Source organism: Canis lupus, chromosome 6, assembly GCF_011100685.1.
Source record: "Canis lupus familiaris isolate Mischka breed German Shepherd chromosome 6, alternate assembly UU_Cfam_GSD_1.0, whole genome shotgun sequence".
Taxonomy (NCBI): Eukaryota; Metazoa; Chordata; class Mammalia; order Carnivora; family Canidae; genus Canis; species Canis lupus.
This window is the reverse complement of record NC_049227.1, coordinates 12,259,387-12,278,319: the sequence shown is the minus strand read 5'-3', so window position 1 is coordinate 12,278,319 and position 18,933 is coordinate 12,259,387. Positions and strand designations below refer to the sequence as shown.

General features: G+C 47.5%; 1 protein-coding gene across 1 annotated transcript; it reads right to left on the bottom strand.

Moving 5' to 3' along the window:
- Positions 1-634: 634 nt before the first annotated feature.
- Positions 635-1,612, bottom strand: OR10AH1 (olfactory receptor family 10 subfamily AH member 1). Its single transcript, NM_001389195.1, is given in 1 exon segment — positions 635-1,612. A coding segment is annotated over 1 exon segment (978 nt).
- Between the last annotated feature and the right edge of the window lie 17,321 nt (positions 1,613-18,933).

The following is an 18,933-nucleotide window of genomic DNA, read 5'->3' as shown; positions in this document are numbered from 1 at the left end:
TGACTGAGCCACCCAGGTAACCCCTCTTTTTAAAAAATACGCTCCATGCCCAGCATGGAGCCCAGTGTGGGGCTTGAACTCATGACACTGACATCATGACCCGAGCCGAGATCAACAGTCAGACACTTAAACAACTGAACCACCCAGATGCCCCATCTTTGTGTCTATTCCATGTTCATGGACATTTGGATTGTTTTCAGTTTTGGTCTACTATAAATAATGCAGCCATAAACTTCTTGTGCAGTAGTACTCATTTCTCTTCAAAAGATACTGTGTAGCCAGAGTTCAGAGAAGTTGTTCTTAACCAGGGCTGATTTTGCCCCTTGGGTGATGTTTGGCAATCTCTGATGACCTTTTTGATCACTGAGGGGGATCAGTGGTGCGCTGCTGGTTTCTACTGGGTGGAGACAGGGGCTGCTGAACATCCTACAGTGCACAGCCATCAACAGGAACTGTTGAGCTTGGAATGGTCATAGAAACCAAAGAATGAGGCTGTGGTCCGACTCTGGAGTCCTCTGGAGTCCTCGTAGGCTGAACTCGGGCACATGTCCAGTAGGTGCCGCAGATGGCTCTGGAATGGTGAGGCTCCCCCTCAGTGAGGGAGACTTCAGGACAGACGCCGCCTGGCATGGTGTTAGTTGCCCTCAGCCTGGTGGACGGTCCCTGGCGTCCTGCCGCTGAGCACCCGCTGCAGGGCACCCTGCACATCGCGATTCCGCAGCGTGTAGATGGCCGGGTAGAGCAGTGGTGTGAGGTTGATGTAGATGAGCGAGACCAGCTTGTCCTCCTCCAGGGAGCGGCTGCTCAGGGGCCTGGCATACATGGCCGTGGCGCAGCCGTAGTGCAGCACGGCCACCGTGAGGTGCGACGCCACCGTGTTGAACGCCTTGCGGCGGCCCGCAGATCCCCCAACGCCCAGGATGACCACCAGCACCCTGGTATAGGAAAGCAGGATCAGGGCCAGAGGCAGCACCAGCAGCAGCAGGCAAGCTGCCAGCAGCACCCGCTCCTGCAGCTGCCGGTCCCCACAGGCCAGCAGCAGCACCGCCGGGAGGTCACAGAAGACGTGGTTCACTAAGCCCCCCTGGCAGAAGGGCAGCTGGAAAATGGCCGTGGTGAGCCCCAAGGCCAGGATTGAGCCCCCGGCACAGCAGGAGGCCAGGAGGCCCCAGCAGAGCGCCGTGCTCATGAGCTGGGGGTAGTAGAGGGGGCGGCAGATGGCCAGGTAGCGGTCCAGGGCCATGGCGGCCAGCAGCAGGCACTCGGCGCCCCCCAGCGCCACAAAGAGGCCCATCTGCGCGGCGCACGTGGAGCGGGCCACGGCCAGGCCTGCGGGCGGCAGCAGGAAGCCGGCGAGCATGCGCGGAGTCAGCGCCAGCGTGTAGGCCACCTCCACGGCGGACAGCGCTCCCAGGAAGAAGTACATGGGGCAGTGCAGGGCAGGCTCCGCCACAGCCAGGCCCAGGATGAGCAGGTTTCCCGCCAGCGTGGCCAGGTAGAGCGGCAGCAGGAAGGCGAAGAGCAGCAGCCGCAGCCCCTGGGGCCACCCGGAGAAACCCAGGATCACGAACTCGGCTGGGGCCGTCCAGTTGGACGCGGGCCAGGAGCTCATGTCGGGACCTGCGGGAGGACAGGCGTCCGCGCCAGAGAGGGGGCTCGCGGTGACGCTTCCCGAAAACACGGGGCCTTCACCCTCCGAGGCTCGGCCCCCTCGCCCCGCCCCAGGGACGCCCCAGGGACGCCCCAGGGACGCCAGCGCCTTCTGCGGGGTTTGCCACAGCCCGGTGAACTCCCCGAACGTCCTGCAGGAATTCAGAGGTCTGGAGCCGCCGTCTGCTCTCCTGCCCACCCGGCCCCCAGCTCTGCCCAGCGTCCTTGTTTTTTTTTTTTTTTTTTTTTTTTTTTAAGATTTTATTTAACACAGAGAGAGAGTGCAAGCAAGGGGAGCAGCAGGCAGAGGCAGAGGGAGAGGGAGAAGCCCCCGCTGAGCAGGGAGCCCGGGGTGGGGCTCAATCCCAGGACCCTGGGACGTGACCGGAGCGGAAGGCAGAGGCCTAACGGCTGAGCCCCAGGCGCTCCCAGCATCGCAGCAGCCGAGGAGCCAGCCCTCGGGGAGGAAGGCCAGGAGGGCCTCACCTGAGTGGACCGTGGCCCGAGGGCTCAGAGTTCCGAAGGAACAGGCTCTTTCCTGAGCGGCCGGTTCGGGGTATGGAGATGGTTGTTCCTGGGACGGAGCTCCCAGGTGAGGGGCCCCGCAGCCCCGGAGCGCCCCGCCCGCAGAGGCCCGTCCCTGGGGAAGCGGCACCCCCGCTCTCGGCGGATAGGCCACGCGCCCTCCCGTCCTCACCGGCCCTGGCCACTGTCCTTCACTGTCCTTTGTTTGACTTCCGTGTTCTAGCTCTCCCCCGAGCTGGACTCGGGACACCCCCATGGTAATCCTGGGCCCTCGGTTCTGACTCCATCCCAGGGGAGGGTGTGCCCCTGCTCCATGTTACGCAGCCTCCGTGAACAACAGCACCCACGCCCGGCCTAAGCTGCGCGGGCAGCCCGACCCCCCACGGGCCCCTCCTCCTCTCTTAGGACAGCATTGCCACCTGCACGTCCTGCCAACACTTCCAACTCCATCTGTCCCTAAGTCATGAATCATTTCTCTGGGAAACTTCCTCGACCTTCCGTGATCGGACTAGCCTCGCGCCCAAGTCCAAAGTCAGAAGTCACGGTGGGGGCACCTGGGTGGCTCCGGCTGAGAAGCGGCTGCCTTCGCTCGGGTCGTGATCTCAGGGTCCTGGGACCCTGCTGTGTCGGGCTCCCTGCTCAGCGGGGAGTCTGCTTTTCCTTCTCCCTCTGCCCCGGATTGCGCTCTCTCTCTCAAATAAAATCTTAAAGAAAAAGAAGTCACTGATCCAAAAATAATAATAATAATAATAAATCCAAAAATAAATAAATAAATAAATCCAAAAAAAAAAAAAAGTCACTGTGGATGAACCCCCTCCTGCACCCCACACCTCCGGGATCGCTTCCCTTTTCTCTCACCCCTCCGGGTTTCTCTCCCCCCAGAGATCCCGGGGGACCCCAGCCGGCCCTACAGTCTCCAGCGCCGCCAACCCCAGCGACGCTCCAAACAACAGATGACAATTTTTCGCTTAACTCTCCCTTCCTTCTTTGCCGACGGGGTTTGGCCCCAAGTCCTTGGCCCAGCTCACACACTTCTTCCGCCCTTCGTCGTGTGACTTTGGGCTCCCACCCTGCTGCACGCTGGCACCACGGGGTTCTGGGTGGATGCGTGACTCGCATGTCCTGAGCAGACCTGTCCCTGCAGGTGGTGACGGGGGTGCTTCCTGGGACGCCCTGCAGTCCCCACATCACCTACAGACAAGAGCTGGGCTGAAGTCACACGCTATGTCTGGGTGAGGACCCCTGCCCCCCAGGCAGCTTCGGTGTCATCCACTCATCCCACGGTTGTCATGGCAACACCATGAAACTCGGTCTCCTCGAATTGAAGATATGAGTCATGTTTGTTGTTCACTGATTTAGCGAGGGAATTAATCCCCGTTTCTCAGCAAATGTCTGCCTCCTGTGTCCCTGTGATGTCCCTTCACGACAGACAGTTGTCCCCACCTTCTGCGGGTTCCTCCCCTAAAGTGCTCCTCAGCATTTGTCATTAGAGTTGCTGTCGACCTGAGAGGGAGTCCACGTTCCTGGTCATCTTCAAGGCCAGTGCCCCCCTCAGAATTACCGGGGGTCCTGTTCACTGGCCGCCCCACCATCAAAGGTGCTGCTATTCCCTTAATTTGCTCAACTAAGAGACACATTCTTCTCATCTTTCTCTTCTCACACCTAATCCTTAAAACTGGACCCCTTGGAGACCTTATGCAAGCTCACCTTACCTGAGGGGCCTCAACTGGCTAGACCGAGTTGCTGTCGCACGTGTCACCCCACGGTGGATGTCCATCAAAGCCCGTCCATCGCCCTCCTGGGCCCGTGCTGGTGCTGGTGCGCGTACCCCACCGTCCTTGAGCGGATCCTCCATTTGACCAGGGCTCCCTCTCCTCCCGGAAGGCTGTTTGCTGGGGCCTCCAGCCCACGTCTACAGAGCCCACACCTACAGCCACCGCACCGTGGACTGAACCCCATCCTTGGCCATGGCTGGGTGATGGCGAGGGGGCCACAGTGTGTCAGCCTCTTTCCTCACCCATGAGATGAGAGTTGGACGCAGACAATCTTCAGTTTCTCAAAGTTCCGATATTGTAAGGTTTTACCGAAAGCTGTGTGTGTGGCAATGTTCGTATGCCCAAGGTAAACCATTTTTTAAAGATGTTTTGATGTTTTAGGAGCCCATTCAAGGAGTCTGAAGGGCACTATCTTAATCTAGAACACTAGGTCAGCAAAGGAGGCGTTAGACTAGGCCTGCTGTGGTCAATTTATGGATCTTCGAAGAGCCTCAGGCCAGGGTACATATCAAAACAGCTCTTCCTAGCCATCGTGTGTGTGTGTGTGTGTGTGTGTGTGTGTGTTCTTTCCCATGCACATGTGCAGTGTGTGTGGCACGGTGGGGTGCCTTCTGCATCACCCGCCCAGCCCTGGGGTGGCCTCAGATAACAGGGATGCCCGGGGTTGAGTGAGGAGCTGTGGTTTCCAGTTCGTCTGTGATGTTAGGGCCCAAGCCCCAACCTCCCTGTGGGACTGACTCCTCGTCTGTCCCCGTTGATGGGAGTCGCAGGCCCTGTGGCCCTGGGAGTGCCTCAGGAGGTGATGTTGTAGTTCCGCCCCCAGCAGGAGTCCATCCCTGTTTCTCTTGGAGTCACAATGGCTCAGTGGCACCTTGGGGTTCACACACACCTGTTCCGTCTCAGCTGCTTCACCAACCAGCACAGAGAGCATAGAGTTTTAACCTCGTGCAACCCCAGCAGCCTCCTCAGCCCCACAGGACTATAGTGAAGGTGGACACGTGTAACGTCCAGAAGGCACACAGCCCTCCCTGCACACAGGAACCGCTGGGGAACGTATCGCTGACACGTGCCGAGTCCTGTCGTGTGCTTCCTGCTCCTCGTGCGTCACTCACATTCTGCCCCGGCCCAAGATCTCCAGAGAGACCAGGCAGCGAGTGGCAGAGAGGAGAGGGATGTGCAGAGGCCAGGGTGGCAGAGGCAGATGGCAGACCAATGTCACCTGGCCTATGTGTCCTGATGCCAAGACCCCGAAGCCTTCAAGGGCCTGGGCTCTGTTCCTTTCCTTCAGACCCTCCACCCCCACCCATACTGCAGCTCTTCCTCCAAGGCCTCCTGGAAAGTTGTCCAGGGTCACTGACATCAATTCCAACTTCACTTTGCTGGCAACAGCCCCCCATTCCCAGACTCGGGGCCACCAGGCCCCAAATTGCAGCCTGAATTAAATCCTTGGCTCCTCAGCTGGACGGGCACCTTGCTCACCCTGCTGCCCCGGAGGAAATAGGTGTCACAGCAGTGACACTGGGAGGGGAGAGATCTAGTCTGGCCTGAGCAGGTGACCCAAATCCTGGGTGGAAGAAGTGCAAGTTCCGGCCATCATGACATGGAGGCCTTGCTGGTTGCCCCATCTCCTGCCCGTGCCTTTCCCACAAGCCACATAGCAGCCTGGACGTGCCACCGTCTCGGGCTCCTCCCTGACCTTGCACACCTTCTCCCTATCAGAGTGTCCTTCCCCACCTGGAATGCTACTCACCCCTCACAGCCCAGATCAAACAGCGGTTCCTCTCTGGATGCAAATGATAAAACAGCAGTAGGCTGTAGGAGGACTTTGCAGAAAGTGGGGAACAGTTCGACTGCACCACACCATTTCCCCCTCTTCTCCCATGATCCCAGGGACGCTCGCAGTAAGAAAAGTTACTTAATAGGTTTCCCTGGGCCCACTTAGGGGTCTGGCTTCATCCAAAGCCCCAGGGTCTCGTTAGTGATCTTTGCCCCAGACCCAGCAGTGCCTGAGGAGCCCGGCGGTCTCAGAAGGCTGGGAGCTGAGGGATGAGTGAGGAGGATGACTTGGGAAATCTGAACTGGGGTGTCCTGCGAGACTCTGAAACTTCTGGGCCAAGGGGATGGAGGCCACCTCCCTGAAGAGCTGGAGCCGCCACAGCAGGAGCTGGAGGTAAACTGGGATGGGGGCAAGAGTAGCACAAAGCTCCCCGGAGAGCGAAGAGGAATGTGCCTGATTTCTCCACTTTTCCCCAAAGTTTGGACTAATGGGTGGCCAGCAGTCTGGAGATCTTGGAATGGGGTGACAGGTGGAGTGGATGGAGGAGGCACCTTCACCACCACCACCACTGAAAAATACCCCAAAGTGCCAAGCAACAAAACCCAACAACACAGACCTGTCGTGTTCTCACTGCCCATTTGTAGAGACAACCACGACTTGGCAAAGTACACAAATTTGTATCCTGCTGTTCTCATTTAACATTGAATTATACATGTTTTCCATTTGCTACACAGTCTTCTTAACTATTCTAGGCATTAATTTTGTTAACTTTTTAAAATATGAAATATAAAAAATAAATAAATAAAATAAAATATGAAATACGTGGTTCAAAATTCAAAGGTTGTAAAAGAATGGTCTGCCCCAAGAACCCTGCCTCTAAACTCACCCAGAGGCAACAGCTTTTATCAGGTCCGTTCCTCCTTACAGAGATATTCTAGGTACATATGGGATAGGCACACGTGTGTGTTAATTTGCTACTTTCTAAAACTAAGATTTGTTTTAGAGAGAGAGCCCAAGTGAGTGGGAGGGGGGTGGAGGAGCAGAGACAGAATCTTCAAGCAGACTCCCTGCTGAGCGCAGAGCCCAAGGGGGGTTGGCTCAATCTCAGGACCCTGAGATCATGACCTGAGCTGAAACCAGAGATATTTAACTGACTGAGCCACGCAGGCACTACTAGATGTCACCACTTATTGAACAAGTCCCTGCTGAAGGATATTTAGATGATTTTTTATCTTTGGCCGTTACAACCAATACTGTAATAAATATCCTTGTCTACATGGTATTTGGCATGTGCACAATTAGGCTCAATCAGTGTGCGCATTTTTTAAAAAAGGTTATTTACTTGAGAGAGAGAGCAGGAGCAGCGGGTAGGAACAGAGGGAGAGGGAGAAGCAGGCTCCCTGCTGAGCAGAGAGCTCAATGCAGGGCTCGAGCCTGGACCCCTAGATCATGACCTGAGCTGAAGGCAGATGCTTAACCAACTGACCCACCCAGGCACCTCAGGTTTGTGCATTTTAAATTGCCTTATTTTGTTAGTTATTGACATGTTACTTTCCGTCCTTATTATAGCACTAACTGCTCCCATCTGGAATATATGAAAACACCTGCTCCTCCTCCATATCTCCACCAACACAATGCTGTCACATTGTTTGTCATTGATTTGGTAGAGATGGGTGTCTCAGCATAATTTTAATTTATATTTCTCTGTGAGTGAGGTTGACCTTTTCCTATTTTAAAACACGTTTGTATTTTCTTGCACTGTTCACTTATATTCTTTCCCATTTTTTCTATTTGCTTGTGGTTCCTAGCTTCTTATTGATTATAAGCCATTTTTAATATACATATTAAAGGAATTCAACTTTGCCTATAGTAGGAATTATAAATCTCTTTCCTGGTTCGCTACGCATCTTCTGATGTTTATGGTGGATTTCGCTGTGGAGAATTGTTTCATTTCACTGTAGTCAGATTCATCATATTTTCTTTTGTAGTTTCTGGGTTGCACATCATGCTCGAAACACTCTTAAAATAAAAATTATTTCTCCACCTTTTCTTCTCAAACATTTGTGGTTTGATTCTTTTTAAACAATTAAGAAAAAACAAAAAAAAAATCACATGCTTAATTTATATGCAATTTACCCTGTAAAGATGTGGGGTAGGAATCCAATGTTTGTTTGTTTGTTTGTTTTACCAGGTATTAGTCATCATTTAAAACAAAAGCATAGGGGATCCCTGGGTGGCTCAGAGGTTTGGCGCCTGCCTTCAGGGCGCAATCCTGGAGTCCTGGGATCGAGTCCCGCATCGGGCTCCCGGCATGGAGCCTGCTTCTCCCTCCTCCTGTGTCTCTGCCTCTCTCTCTATCATAAATAAATAAATAAATATTTAAAAATAAAAAAAGAAATTTTTTAAAAAGCATAATTGACATGATAAGACTTGCAGGAAATGACACAGAAAAATGGTACAACTGAATTTTCATGAAGTAGAAAAACATTGAAGTGTAAAAACATTGCCAGGCTTCCAGAGACCCTCCTCACTTCCCATCCCACCATTGTCTTCCCTCTTCCCTAAGGGAAAGTAATATTATTTTTTTTAGCACCTTCATTAGTTTTGCTTGTTTTTGAATCCTAAAGTACGTATTCTTTTGTTTCTGGTGTCAAAGAAAAAGATTAAAGACATATAGTGAACTATCTGCATGTTTACTTGTATACAAACCATGGAGATCAAAACCATGGACTGAGTCTTAAATAACCAATAACAACAAAAAAAGGAAGACTTAAATTTTAAAAAGAGAGAGAGGGAAAGGAATAAGTAAATACTCCAGACAGTCTGAGGACAGTGAATCTTGTTTGAACATTTTGGAGGGGGCACCGATTAGCTAAGAACTACCATGGGATCAGAATAGTCTGTCCTTAGCAGTCTGATGAATGGTATCAGAGAAAATGATTTCACTTTTTTGTAGATTCACCAGGAAACCCTGAGAGATCAGCTGTGGAGAATAACAAACTATCTTTCTATAACATGCGATCTATAATAATAACAACAACAATTGACTTGGGGGACACCTGGGTGGCTTAGTGGTTGTGCATCTGCCTCTGGCTCAGAGCGTGATCCCGGGGTCCTGTGATCAAGTCCCGTATTGGGCTCCCCACAGGGAGCCTGCTTCTCCTTCTGCCTATGACTCTGCCTCTCTCTCTGTGTGTCTTTCATGAATAAATAAATAAAATCTTTTTTTTTAACTTACTTGGAATGCACAGGAGCAAGAAAATATGACCCATCATGAAGTGAAAAATCAATCGGAACCAATCCAGAAATGACACAGATGACAGATTGAGTGGGAGGGTTATCACAACCGTATTCCACATGTTCTGGAAGCTAGAAGAAAGATTGGTCATGTCAAGGACAGAGGTGGAGTGTACAAAAAGGGTGACCATCAACCATCTTGAGGAGAAAACAGCCATGTCCAAATGAAAAAATAACACCATGTGGACGATGCAGGAGAGATTAGTGAACTGGAAGACATTGCAATGGAAACCATCCAAAATTAAATGCAGACAGGAAAAAAAAAAAGAATCAGCCTGCTGTGGGACAAGTCAAGCAATGTTATAAATGTATAAATGGAATCTGAAAAGGAGGATGCAGAAAAATATTTGAAGAAATAATGATCCCCAAACTCCCAAGTTTAATGAAAACCAAATCCATATATCCAAGAAGCTCCACAAACTCTAACCACAAGAAACTGAAGAAAACAGTGAAACAGCTTAAAATCAGGGCAAAAAGAAAGTATAAAAAATCTAAATAAAAAAGGCGCATTCTATACAGAGGAGTAAATGTAGGAGTGGTCACCAGCTTCCTGTCAGCAAGCCTGAAGACAGTGGAAGAAGAGCTTTAAAGGACTAAAAAGGAAAAAAAAAAAAGTCTGTACCCAGTGAAAATATCTTTCAAGAAAGGAGACATTTAAAAATCTCTGGATGAAAATAAATAAATAAATAAATAAATAAATAAATAAATAAAATAAAAATCTCTGGATGTACAAAAGCTAAAAGAAATCAAGCAGTGAATCTTCTACAATGCACAGCAACCGATGCTGACAAAGCTACCTATTGACCAGAAAAAGACCTCATTTGATGAATGTACAAAGCTTGTGAAAATATAAGGTATTTAGAGTCTGTGGTTATTAATTGCCTCTTTATCAGCAGGTGCTTTTTGAAAGCTAACTGTGAGCTTCATTTGCTCTTCTGAATTTGATCTTTGAAGGTATTCTCACCTGTAGTTGCTTCTTGAGGGCCATCAGGACTAATTCTTAAATCCTTTCAAACCTGGCATTGGCTTCTCAAAGAGACGAACGACCTGTGTAATAGCTGTCAACTCACTGAGACAAGGAAAACCACTCAAAGTCACTTGCCTGGTTTTGAAATTGACTATTGATGTTGCTCTCAATGTCCTTGACTCTTCTCACCAAAAATAATTGAATAATTTGTCCAGTGGATCTGAATTGCGGGATCTATTGACATAAAATTGTTCACATATTTAAGTATCTGTAGGATCTCTGGTTTGGTTGTCTCTGTCTCTGGACAGTGATCAATTGTGCTTCTCTCTTTTCCTAATTAATCTATCTAGGCTATTTTTATTGATCTTCTCAAAGGATCAAATTTTAATTTCATCAACTTTCTCTACTATTTTTTCTCTATTATATTTTCTATTTATTGATTTTTTTCTTCCTTCTGGTGAATCTGAGCTGCTTTTTCTAGTACAATAAGATGGAAGCTGGCATCATTAGCTTTAGACCTTTGTTCTTTCCCAGCATAGACATTTATTGCTATTCCCCTCTAGACACTGTTTGAACCACATCCCACAAAATTTTGTACATGGTTTCTTAAACCTTTTTCATTCAATTAAAAATACTTATTTCCTTTTTTATTTCTTCTTTGACCGTTTTTTCCAGATATTTCAGGGCTCTGTTGTTAGATGTGCATATGTTTATAATTGTATACATCCCTGCAGGATCAGTTCTTTTATCATTATAAAATATTCTTCATCTCTAGTAACTTTTTTTTGTCACAAAGCCTATTTTGTCTGCTATTGGTCTAGTCACTCCACTTATTTTTTTTAAAGATTTATTTTTTATTTACTTATGATAGACACAGAGAGAGAGAGGCAGAGACACAGGCAGAGGGAGAAGCAGGCTCCATGCCAGGAGCCCAACGTGGAACTCGATCCCGAGACCCTGGGATCATGCCCTGAGCCAAAGGCAGACACTCAAACACTGAGCCACCCAGGCATCCCTATATTTTATTTTTTATTAAATTATAATTAGCATATAGTTTTATATTAGTTTTAGGTATATAATACAATGATTCAACAATTCTATATATTATTCAGAGCTCAGGATAAATATACTCTTAATCCTCTTTATCTATTTCACCCACCCTCCTAACGCTTTCCCTCCAGCAACCACCAGTTTGTTTTCTGTATTTAAGAGTCTGGTTTTTGCTTCTCTTTTATCTTTGCTTGTTTGTTCATTTCTTAAATTCTACATATGAGTGAAATCAGATGGTATATGTCTTCCTCTGACTTATTTTACTTAGCATTATATCCTTTAGGTCCCTCCATGTTGTCAGATTCAAGATCCATGAATTTTGCCATTGCAAAATCCATGAAATCTTTCCATCTGCAATCTTGTCATTTATAATATTTCATCTTCTTTTATCCATCTATCTATGGATGGACAGTGGTTATTTCCATTTCTTGGCTCTTGTAAATAATGCTGCAAAAAACAAAAGTGTGCATATATCTTTTTGAATTAGTGTTTTCATATTCTTTGGGTAAATACCCAGTAGTGGAATTACCGGATCATGTGGTATTTCTTTTTAAAAAAATTATATTCGGGGATCCCTGGGTGGCGCAGTGGTTTGGCTCCTGCCTTTGGCCCAGGGCACGATCCTGGAGACCCGGGATCGAATCCCACATCGGGCTCCCGGTGCATGGAGCCTGCTTCTCCCTCTGCCTGTGTCTCTGCCTCTCTCTCTCTCTGTGACTATCATAAATAAATAAAAATTAAAATAATATATTCAATTAATTAACATGTAATGTATTATTGGTTTTAGAGATAGAAAGGTCAGTGATTCATCGGTCTTATAAAATGCCCAGTACTCATTACATCCCGTGCTCTCCTGAATGCCCGTCACCCAGTTACCCTGTATCCCCACCTCCCTCCCCTCCAGTGACCCTGTTTATTTCCTATGATTAAGAGTCTCTTATGGTATGTCTCCCTCGATGATTTCATTGTGTTTTCTTTTTTCTTCTCTTTCTCTATGATCCTCTCTTTTGTTTCTTTTTTTTAAGGATGTTATTTATTTATTCATGAGAGACACAGAGAGAGAGAGGCAAAGACACAGGCAGAGGGAGAAGCAGGCTCCATGCAGGGAGCCCAACGCGGGACTCGATCCCGGGTCTCCAGTATCACACCCCAGGCTGAAGGCGGCGCCAAATGGCTGAGCCACCCGGGCTGCCCCTCTCTCTTTTATTTCTTAAATTCCACTTATGAGTCAGATCATATGATAATTGTCTTTCTCTGATCTTGCTTAATGGCAAGATTTCATCTTGGACATCTGGGATCTTTTTTTTTCATTTCTTTTTTTTTTTCATCTGGGCTCTTTCCATAGTTTGGCTCTTGTGGACATTGCTGCTATGAACATTGGGGTGCAGATGCCCCTTTGGATCACTACAATTGTATCTTTGGGGGTAAATACCCAGTAGTGCAATTGCTGGATCATAGAGTAGCTCTATTTGCAACTTTTTGAGGAACCTCCATACTGTTTTCCAGAGTGGCTGCACCAGCTTACATTGCCACCAACTGTGTATGAGGGTTTCCCTGTCTCTGCATCCTCACCAACGTCTATCATTTCCTGACTTGTCAATTTTAGCCATTCTGACTTGTGTGAGGTGGTATCTCACTGTGGTTTTAATTTGTATTTCCCTGATGCTGAGTGATGTGGAACATTTTTTTTTTCATGTGTCTGTTGGCCATTTGTATCTCTTTGGAGAAATATCTGTTCATGTCTTATACCCATTTCCTGAGATGAATTATTTGTTCTTTGGGTGTTTTGTTTTTTTTAAAGATTTTAAATTTATTTCTTAGGAGAGAGAGAGAGAGAGAGAGAGAGGCAGAGACACAAGCAGAGGAAGAAACAGGCTCCATGCAGGGAGCCCGAAGTGGGTCTCGGTCCCGAGTCTCCAGGATCACACCCTGGGCAGAAGGCGGCGCTAAACCGCTAAGCCGCTAAGCCACCGGGTTGCCCTGTTCTTTGGGTGTTAAGTTTGATAAGCTCTTTATAGATTTTGGATACTGGCCCTTTATCTGATATGTCATTTGCAAATATCTTCTCCCATTGCGTTGGTTATCTTTTGGTTTTGTTGACGATTCCTTTTTTTTTTTTTAAATTTTTATTTATTTATGATAGTTACAGAGAGAGAGAGAGGCAGAGACACAGACAGAGGGAGAAGCAGGCTCCATGCACCGGGAGCCTGATGTGGGATTCGATCCTGGGTCTCCAGGATCGCGCCCTGGGCCAAAGGCAGGCGCCAAACCGCTGCGCCACCCAGGGATCCCCACGATTCCTTTTTTTAATAAAGATTTTATTTATTTATTCATGAGAGATACAGAGAGAGGCAGAGACACAGGCAGAGAGGCAGAGAGAGAGAAGCAGGCTCCATGCAGGGAGCCTAACGTGGGACTCGATCCCAGGTCTCCAGGATCACACCCTGGGCTGAAGGCAGGCACCAAACCGCTGAGCCACCCGGGCATCCCTCGACTGTTTCCTTTGCTGCACAAAAGCTTTTTGTATTCACGAAGTCCCCATAGTTCATTTTTGCCTTTGTTTCCCTTGCCTTTGGAAACATATCTAGTAAGAATTGCTGCAGCCAAGGTCACAAAGGTTGCTGCCTGTGTTCTCTAGGATTTTGATGGATTCCTGTCTCACATTTAGGTTTTTCATCCATTTTGAGTCTATTTTTTGATGGATTCCTGTCTCACATTTAGGTCTTTCATCCATTTTGAGTCTATTTTTTGTGTATGGTGTGAGGAAATGGTCCACTTTCATTCTTCTGCATGTGGCTGTCCGATTTTCCCATTTGTTGAAGAGAGTGGTATTTATATTTTTAATTTTTTGAGGAATCTTCATACTGTTTTCCACAGTAGTTGCATCAATTTGCATTCCCAACAATAGTACACAGGGGTTGCTTTTTCTCCACACCCTCACCAACACTTGTTATTTCTTGTGTTCTGATTTAACATCTTAATTTAAAACAACTTAGCTTGGATTAATACGAACCTAACATCAATAGTATACAAAAACAATCTTCCACGATACCTATGTTTTCTTTTCCCCTGTAGTGCAATTGTTGTCATAACAATTATATCTTATAAACCCATCAACACAGATTTTATAATTTACTTAAACATATTTGTAATAGCTTATTTGAGGTCTTCATCTACTAAGTCCACCAAACATCTGGGATTTATCAGGACCAGTATCTATTGAATGTTTTTTTATTTTATGTGTATAGGCCAGCTTTTGTTTCTTTGCATGTATCTTCTCTCTTTTTACGTAAAACTGGGTGTCTTAAATAACAAAATGTGGCAATGAGATTCTCTTCCCACTTCTCAGAAGTTTTGCTCTTTGTTGGGCTATTTATTTGGTGATTTTGATTAATTCTGTAAAGTCTGTATTCTTTGTTGCGTGAAGCCTTTGCTCAGTTATCCTAGCTTTCAGCTAACAGTTGGACAGAGCTTTCCATACATGCCTTAAACCGGTAAGTCTCCCAGGCTTTGCCAAGGGGCCCCTTGTGTGTGGGGCCACCCTCACTGTCCCAGCAACCAACAGCTCTGCCCTAGCCTTTATTTCTCACTTGCCCAGAGTCTCAAGGCCAGAAAGAGACTAATGTTGTCCATGGTACTTCCTGGGCATGTGCATGGCTTCCTAGGCAAGGGGCAATAAGTCAGAGCTTCTCATCCCCCCAATTTTTAAAAATATATTTATTCATGAGAGAGAGACACACACACACACACAGAGGCAGAGACATAGGCAGAGGGAGAAGCAGGCTCCATGCAGGAAGCCCGATGTGGGACTCGATCCCAGGATCCCGGGATCACACCCTGAGCCAAAGGCAGATGCTCAACCACCAAGCCACCCAGGTGTCCCACCAAATTTTCCTTTTACGTTCCTGGCCAGCCTCATGTTTGACTCAATTGATATCATCACCCCAGATAGCTACAATGTGATTAAAAGTCCATTAATTGGTTTTGACAAATGCCCTGGGGAGAGGGTTTTACTGGGGAGCGGTTTTCTAGGGAGCTGCCATACAGGCTGAGTTTTGACAATTCCCTGAGGGTGGGGCTTCTGAGGAGCTTCAGCCCATTCAGCCCCTCCCATGGCTGCTAGGATGCTGCTTTGCACTGCTCCTGTGTTTCAGAGGTTGCTAGTTTTCAAGACTACACCAGAGCTGGGGAGAGAGGATGGAAATAGGGCAAATGTAAATGCCCCAAAGTTCACTGTTCTTATATTCAGCCATTTTTCTTAAATAAAGCCTCCCCAAATTGTTGTGAGCCTTTGGTCAATTTCCAAAGTTCTGGAAAAGTTGATTATGACAATTGTTTTCATTAATGTTTTTTTTTGTTTTTTTTTGCTTTTATGAAACAGAAGATTTTCAGAGATCCTCATTCTTACATTATGGAAGTGCCTGTTCTCCGCAGGTGTACTCTTGAATCAATAAACAGAAAACAAATTGAAATAGAATATTTTGGTTTTGCAAAAATATTGGCCAAAAAATGTTTAAAGTTTCTGAATCAAGAGCTGACAAAGATGAGAGGAAACGAGCTTTCTCACACACAGTTGATAGTAGTGTAACTTTCTGGAAAAGAAATTTGGTATTTGTCCCTCTAAATTGGAATTTCAAAAAATTTCATATTTTCCTAGTGGAGCCCCTTGGGTCAGAGATTCTATTGGCATAGAGAGGGAGCACTGTCCTCCCAGGCAAAGGAAGGAGGGCATTTGCTGAAAGGACAAGCTCCCCCAAGACAGAGGCACATCGTGCCATGCAGGGCTGACCACATGAAGCTTCAACATGTGCAGGAACAGGGAAAGAGAGAGAGAGAGAAAGTGGGACCAAGCCTTCATTCTTAGCATGGGGAGAAACCAGGAGATGTTTTTGACCAGGCAAGAAGGCAAACAAAGATATTAGGATATTATGATTTTTGTGCACTTTCAAGAGCTAGACCACAGAGGAGATGTAAACAACTTAAGCCAGTAGTTTGGTCCTGTGATCAAGAGATGCCAAGCCATTGATGACAAAGAGTTGTTCAGAACACTTTTTTACGAGCTCAGGCTCCACATTTCTGACCAAAAGTGACAGCCTAAGAGGATGGGAGTGCCCCTCTTGTGGGGAAGTGCCACTCCTGTTTTCATTTTACAGCTGGGGAAACGGAGACCCAGATTTTGAGGGGGAGCAGTCACATTGCAGCAGACTCTTCTGGGGGAGGACAGGAGCCATGTGTCTTTCCTTGCACTCTTGTTCTGCATTGCACACCCACCCCCCACACTGGACCTTACCCTGATTCTCTAGAGTGGTTACATGCCCCAGAGGGAAAAAGGTCAGTCTGTTCTACTCCTGAGGCATGAATCTTCTCCAACTAGAGGGGCCTCCTTGGGCTCCCAATTCTTCCCCATGCTTCCCAAAGCCCTAAGTGGTACAGTAGGGGGCACCAGCTACTCCCCTTCAGCCCCTGGCCCAATCCATCCCTACAGGGGCTCTGAAATTCTCTACAGGGCAGACTGACCTGGGGGTGACACAGGGGTTTTCCTGAAAACGTCCTGTGTCTGAACCTCTGTCTCCATCTCTGTCTTGGGGCTGGTCCATGACATCAGTGAGAAGGGGATCTTCTTCCCCCAAGACCTTTATCTCAGTTCCTAATTTTGCCAAAATGAAGGATCCTGGGAGCAGGTTCTTCCTGTGTGGCTTCAGGGACCCCTTGCCCTTCACTACCCACAGAATTTCTAGGCATAGGTTTGGATGTGAACAGGAGTTATATCATCAGGATGAACTGGCTGCTGTAGTGAGCTGTTCCCTGCCCATTCCCCCCCACCCCAACATACATTGAGGTTGTTGCCACACAGAATGTGCTAGCTGTTTCCAGCATTCCTGCGTTCTGGCCCTCAAGCCTCCACCTTCAAGTCTCAGCCCCAGAGGGAACCTGAGCCTGGAGCCTGCCCTAACCCCAGGTTAGAACCAAAGTGCCCAGAGCCCAGTACTCTTAGGAGAGATGAACCCAGGCTATGGGCAGCAGCCAGCCCACAGATCCCAACCATGGGAGGACCTGAGTTTACCCTCCCCTCTTGGAAAGCCATTTCTCTGCTTTTGACCAAACCCCAAACTTGCTTCTCCTTCCTCTTGAAAGCGTGCATGCGCGCGCACACACATAGCTCATGGTCAGCAACTTATGGCTGAGTTTTTCTACCTAATTAAGTCACCATTCCCACATTTGTCTTAGGATGGTGATTCATTCTAATACCTTAAGATCTTTGCACCTGTGTTTTTGAGAGATATAGAATTGAAATTGTTCCTTTCTCAAAATTTATGTTTCAGGTTTTCCAACAAGGCTATTCTGGTTTCCACACACACACAGTTTCTATTCCCTGAGGAGTTTATGTAAGGTTGCCATTAATATTTTTCTAAAGTGTTAAGGATTTGCTACTGAGGTGAGCTGAGCCTGTAGATTTTTTAATGGGAATATTTTAAACCGTAGATTCCATTTCTTGTGTCAGTTTCATTAAGTTGTGTTTTCTAGAAAGCTGTTTTATCCAGATTTTCAAACTTACTGGCATAGAATGTTCATAATATCTTCTATGGGCTCTGTAATGATGTCTCATGCTTTTTCATCTTAATGGTTGAGGTGAGGAGAAGCAATGGCAGTCTAGGCAGTGGAAGAGGATGAGCAAAGCCCTAGCACAGAGACTGAACCAGCAGCTGGACCCACCTGTCTGGAGATTTGAGGCACAGGCTCCAAGGATATAAAGGGTCCCAATACCAGGCCCTGCTGACACTGGATAGGAATTTGTTAGCAGAAGCAGCTGCCATTTGATTGGATGGTTCCATCAGCCTGAGGTCTGAGAGACAACTCGAAGAGCAACCTGAGTCACACTGTGGCTTGAAAATAGGGCACAGCAACCATCCTGCAGGCTCCCCCTGCACCATTAGGGAACCATTTCTTGCTGGTTGATATCTCCATCAGGTATGCTCACGTGGGTCCTTATACAGCTATTCCTCCACCAGCTCTGCACCCTGAGCCCTGCCTGGGCCCAGTTTTTGTTTTTCAATAGGCTCCACATCCAGCATGGAGCCCAATGTGAGGCTTTAACTCACGACCCTGAGATCAAGATCTGAGCTGAGATCAGGAGCCAGATGCTTAACTGGTGCCCCCGAGCCCAGTTTATAATTGCCACCTGATCCACCCATCTGGCCTTATGCCAGGCCCACTCCATCAGCAGTCTTGACCTCTCTGGCCTCCAGCTCAGCCCCCTGCCTGCCCCTTTTTTCTATGTCCCCACGTTTATTTGGCTCCACCATCTACTAAAGGTAGCTGCCACTGTGGGCCAGCTCCTCTGGCTTGGATCAAGCAGGGACCTACCCTCACAGGCTGGAGTATATAGTTGCCCATGCCCATGTTGCCATAGGCCCAGACACACAGACACCAGAACACAGAACCAAAGAGGAATATGTCATCACTTTAACCTCACAACTTAATTTAACAAATAGTGCTTCTTCACCTATGAACAGAGGTAGAGGTCCCCCATGATGAATGACCTATTTCTTTTCACCGACCCATCAACATGTGTTATCTTCAATTTCATCATTAGGACAATAGGACTCTAATATTTTTAAACAGTCCAATGTGATCACCACTTTAGGCAATATTGAAGTTGGAGCTTGGGGCTGGAGCATCAGAGAAGGGGGTCCATCCAGACAGCACGCAGTGGACTCAACTGTGTACATCTATTCTTGTCAACAAAATGTTTTTGAGAACTAAATGTGAGCCACACTCTCTGGTAAGCATCACACACCATGTTGCTGCCACAGGAGCTTGTAAATTAGATGGAAGAAATTATTTTTGGTTGGCTAGGTGATGGGGACTGGCTGTGAAAGAAATAGCACAGC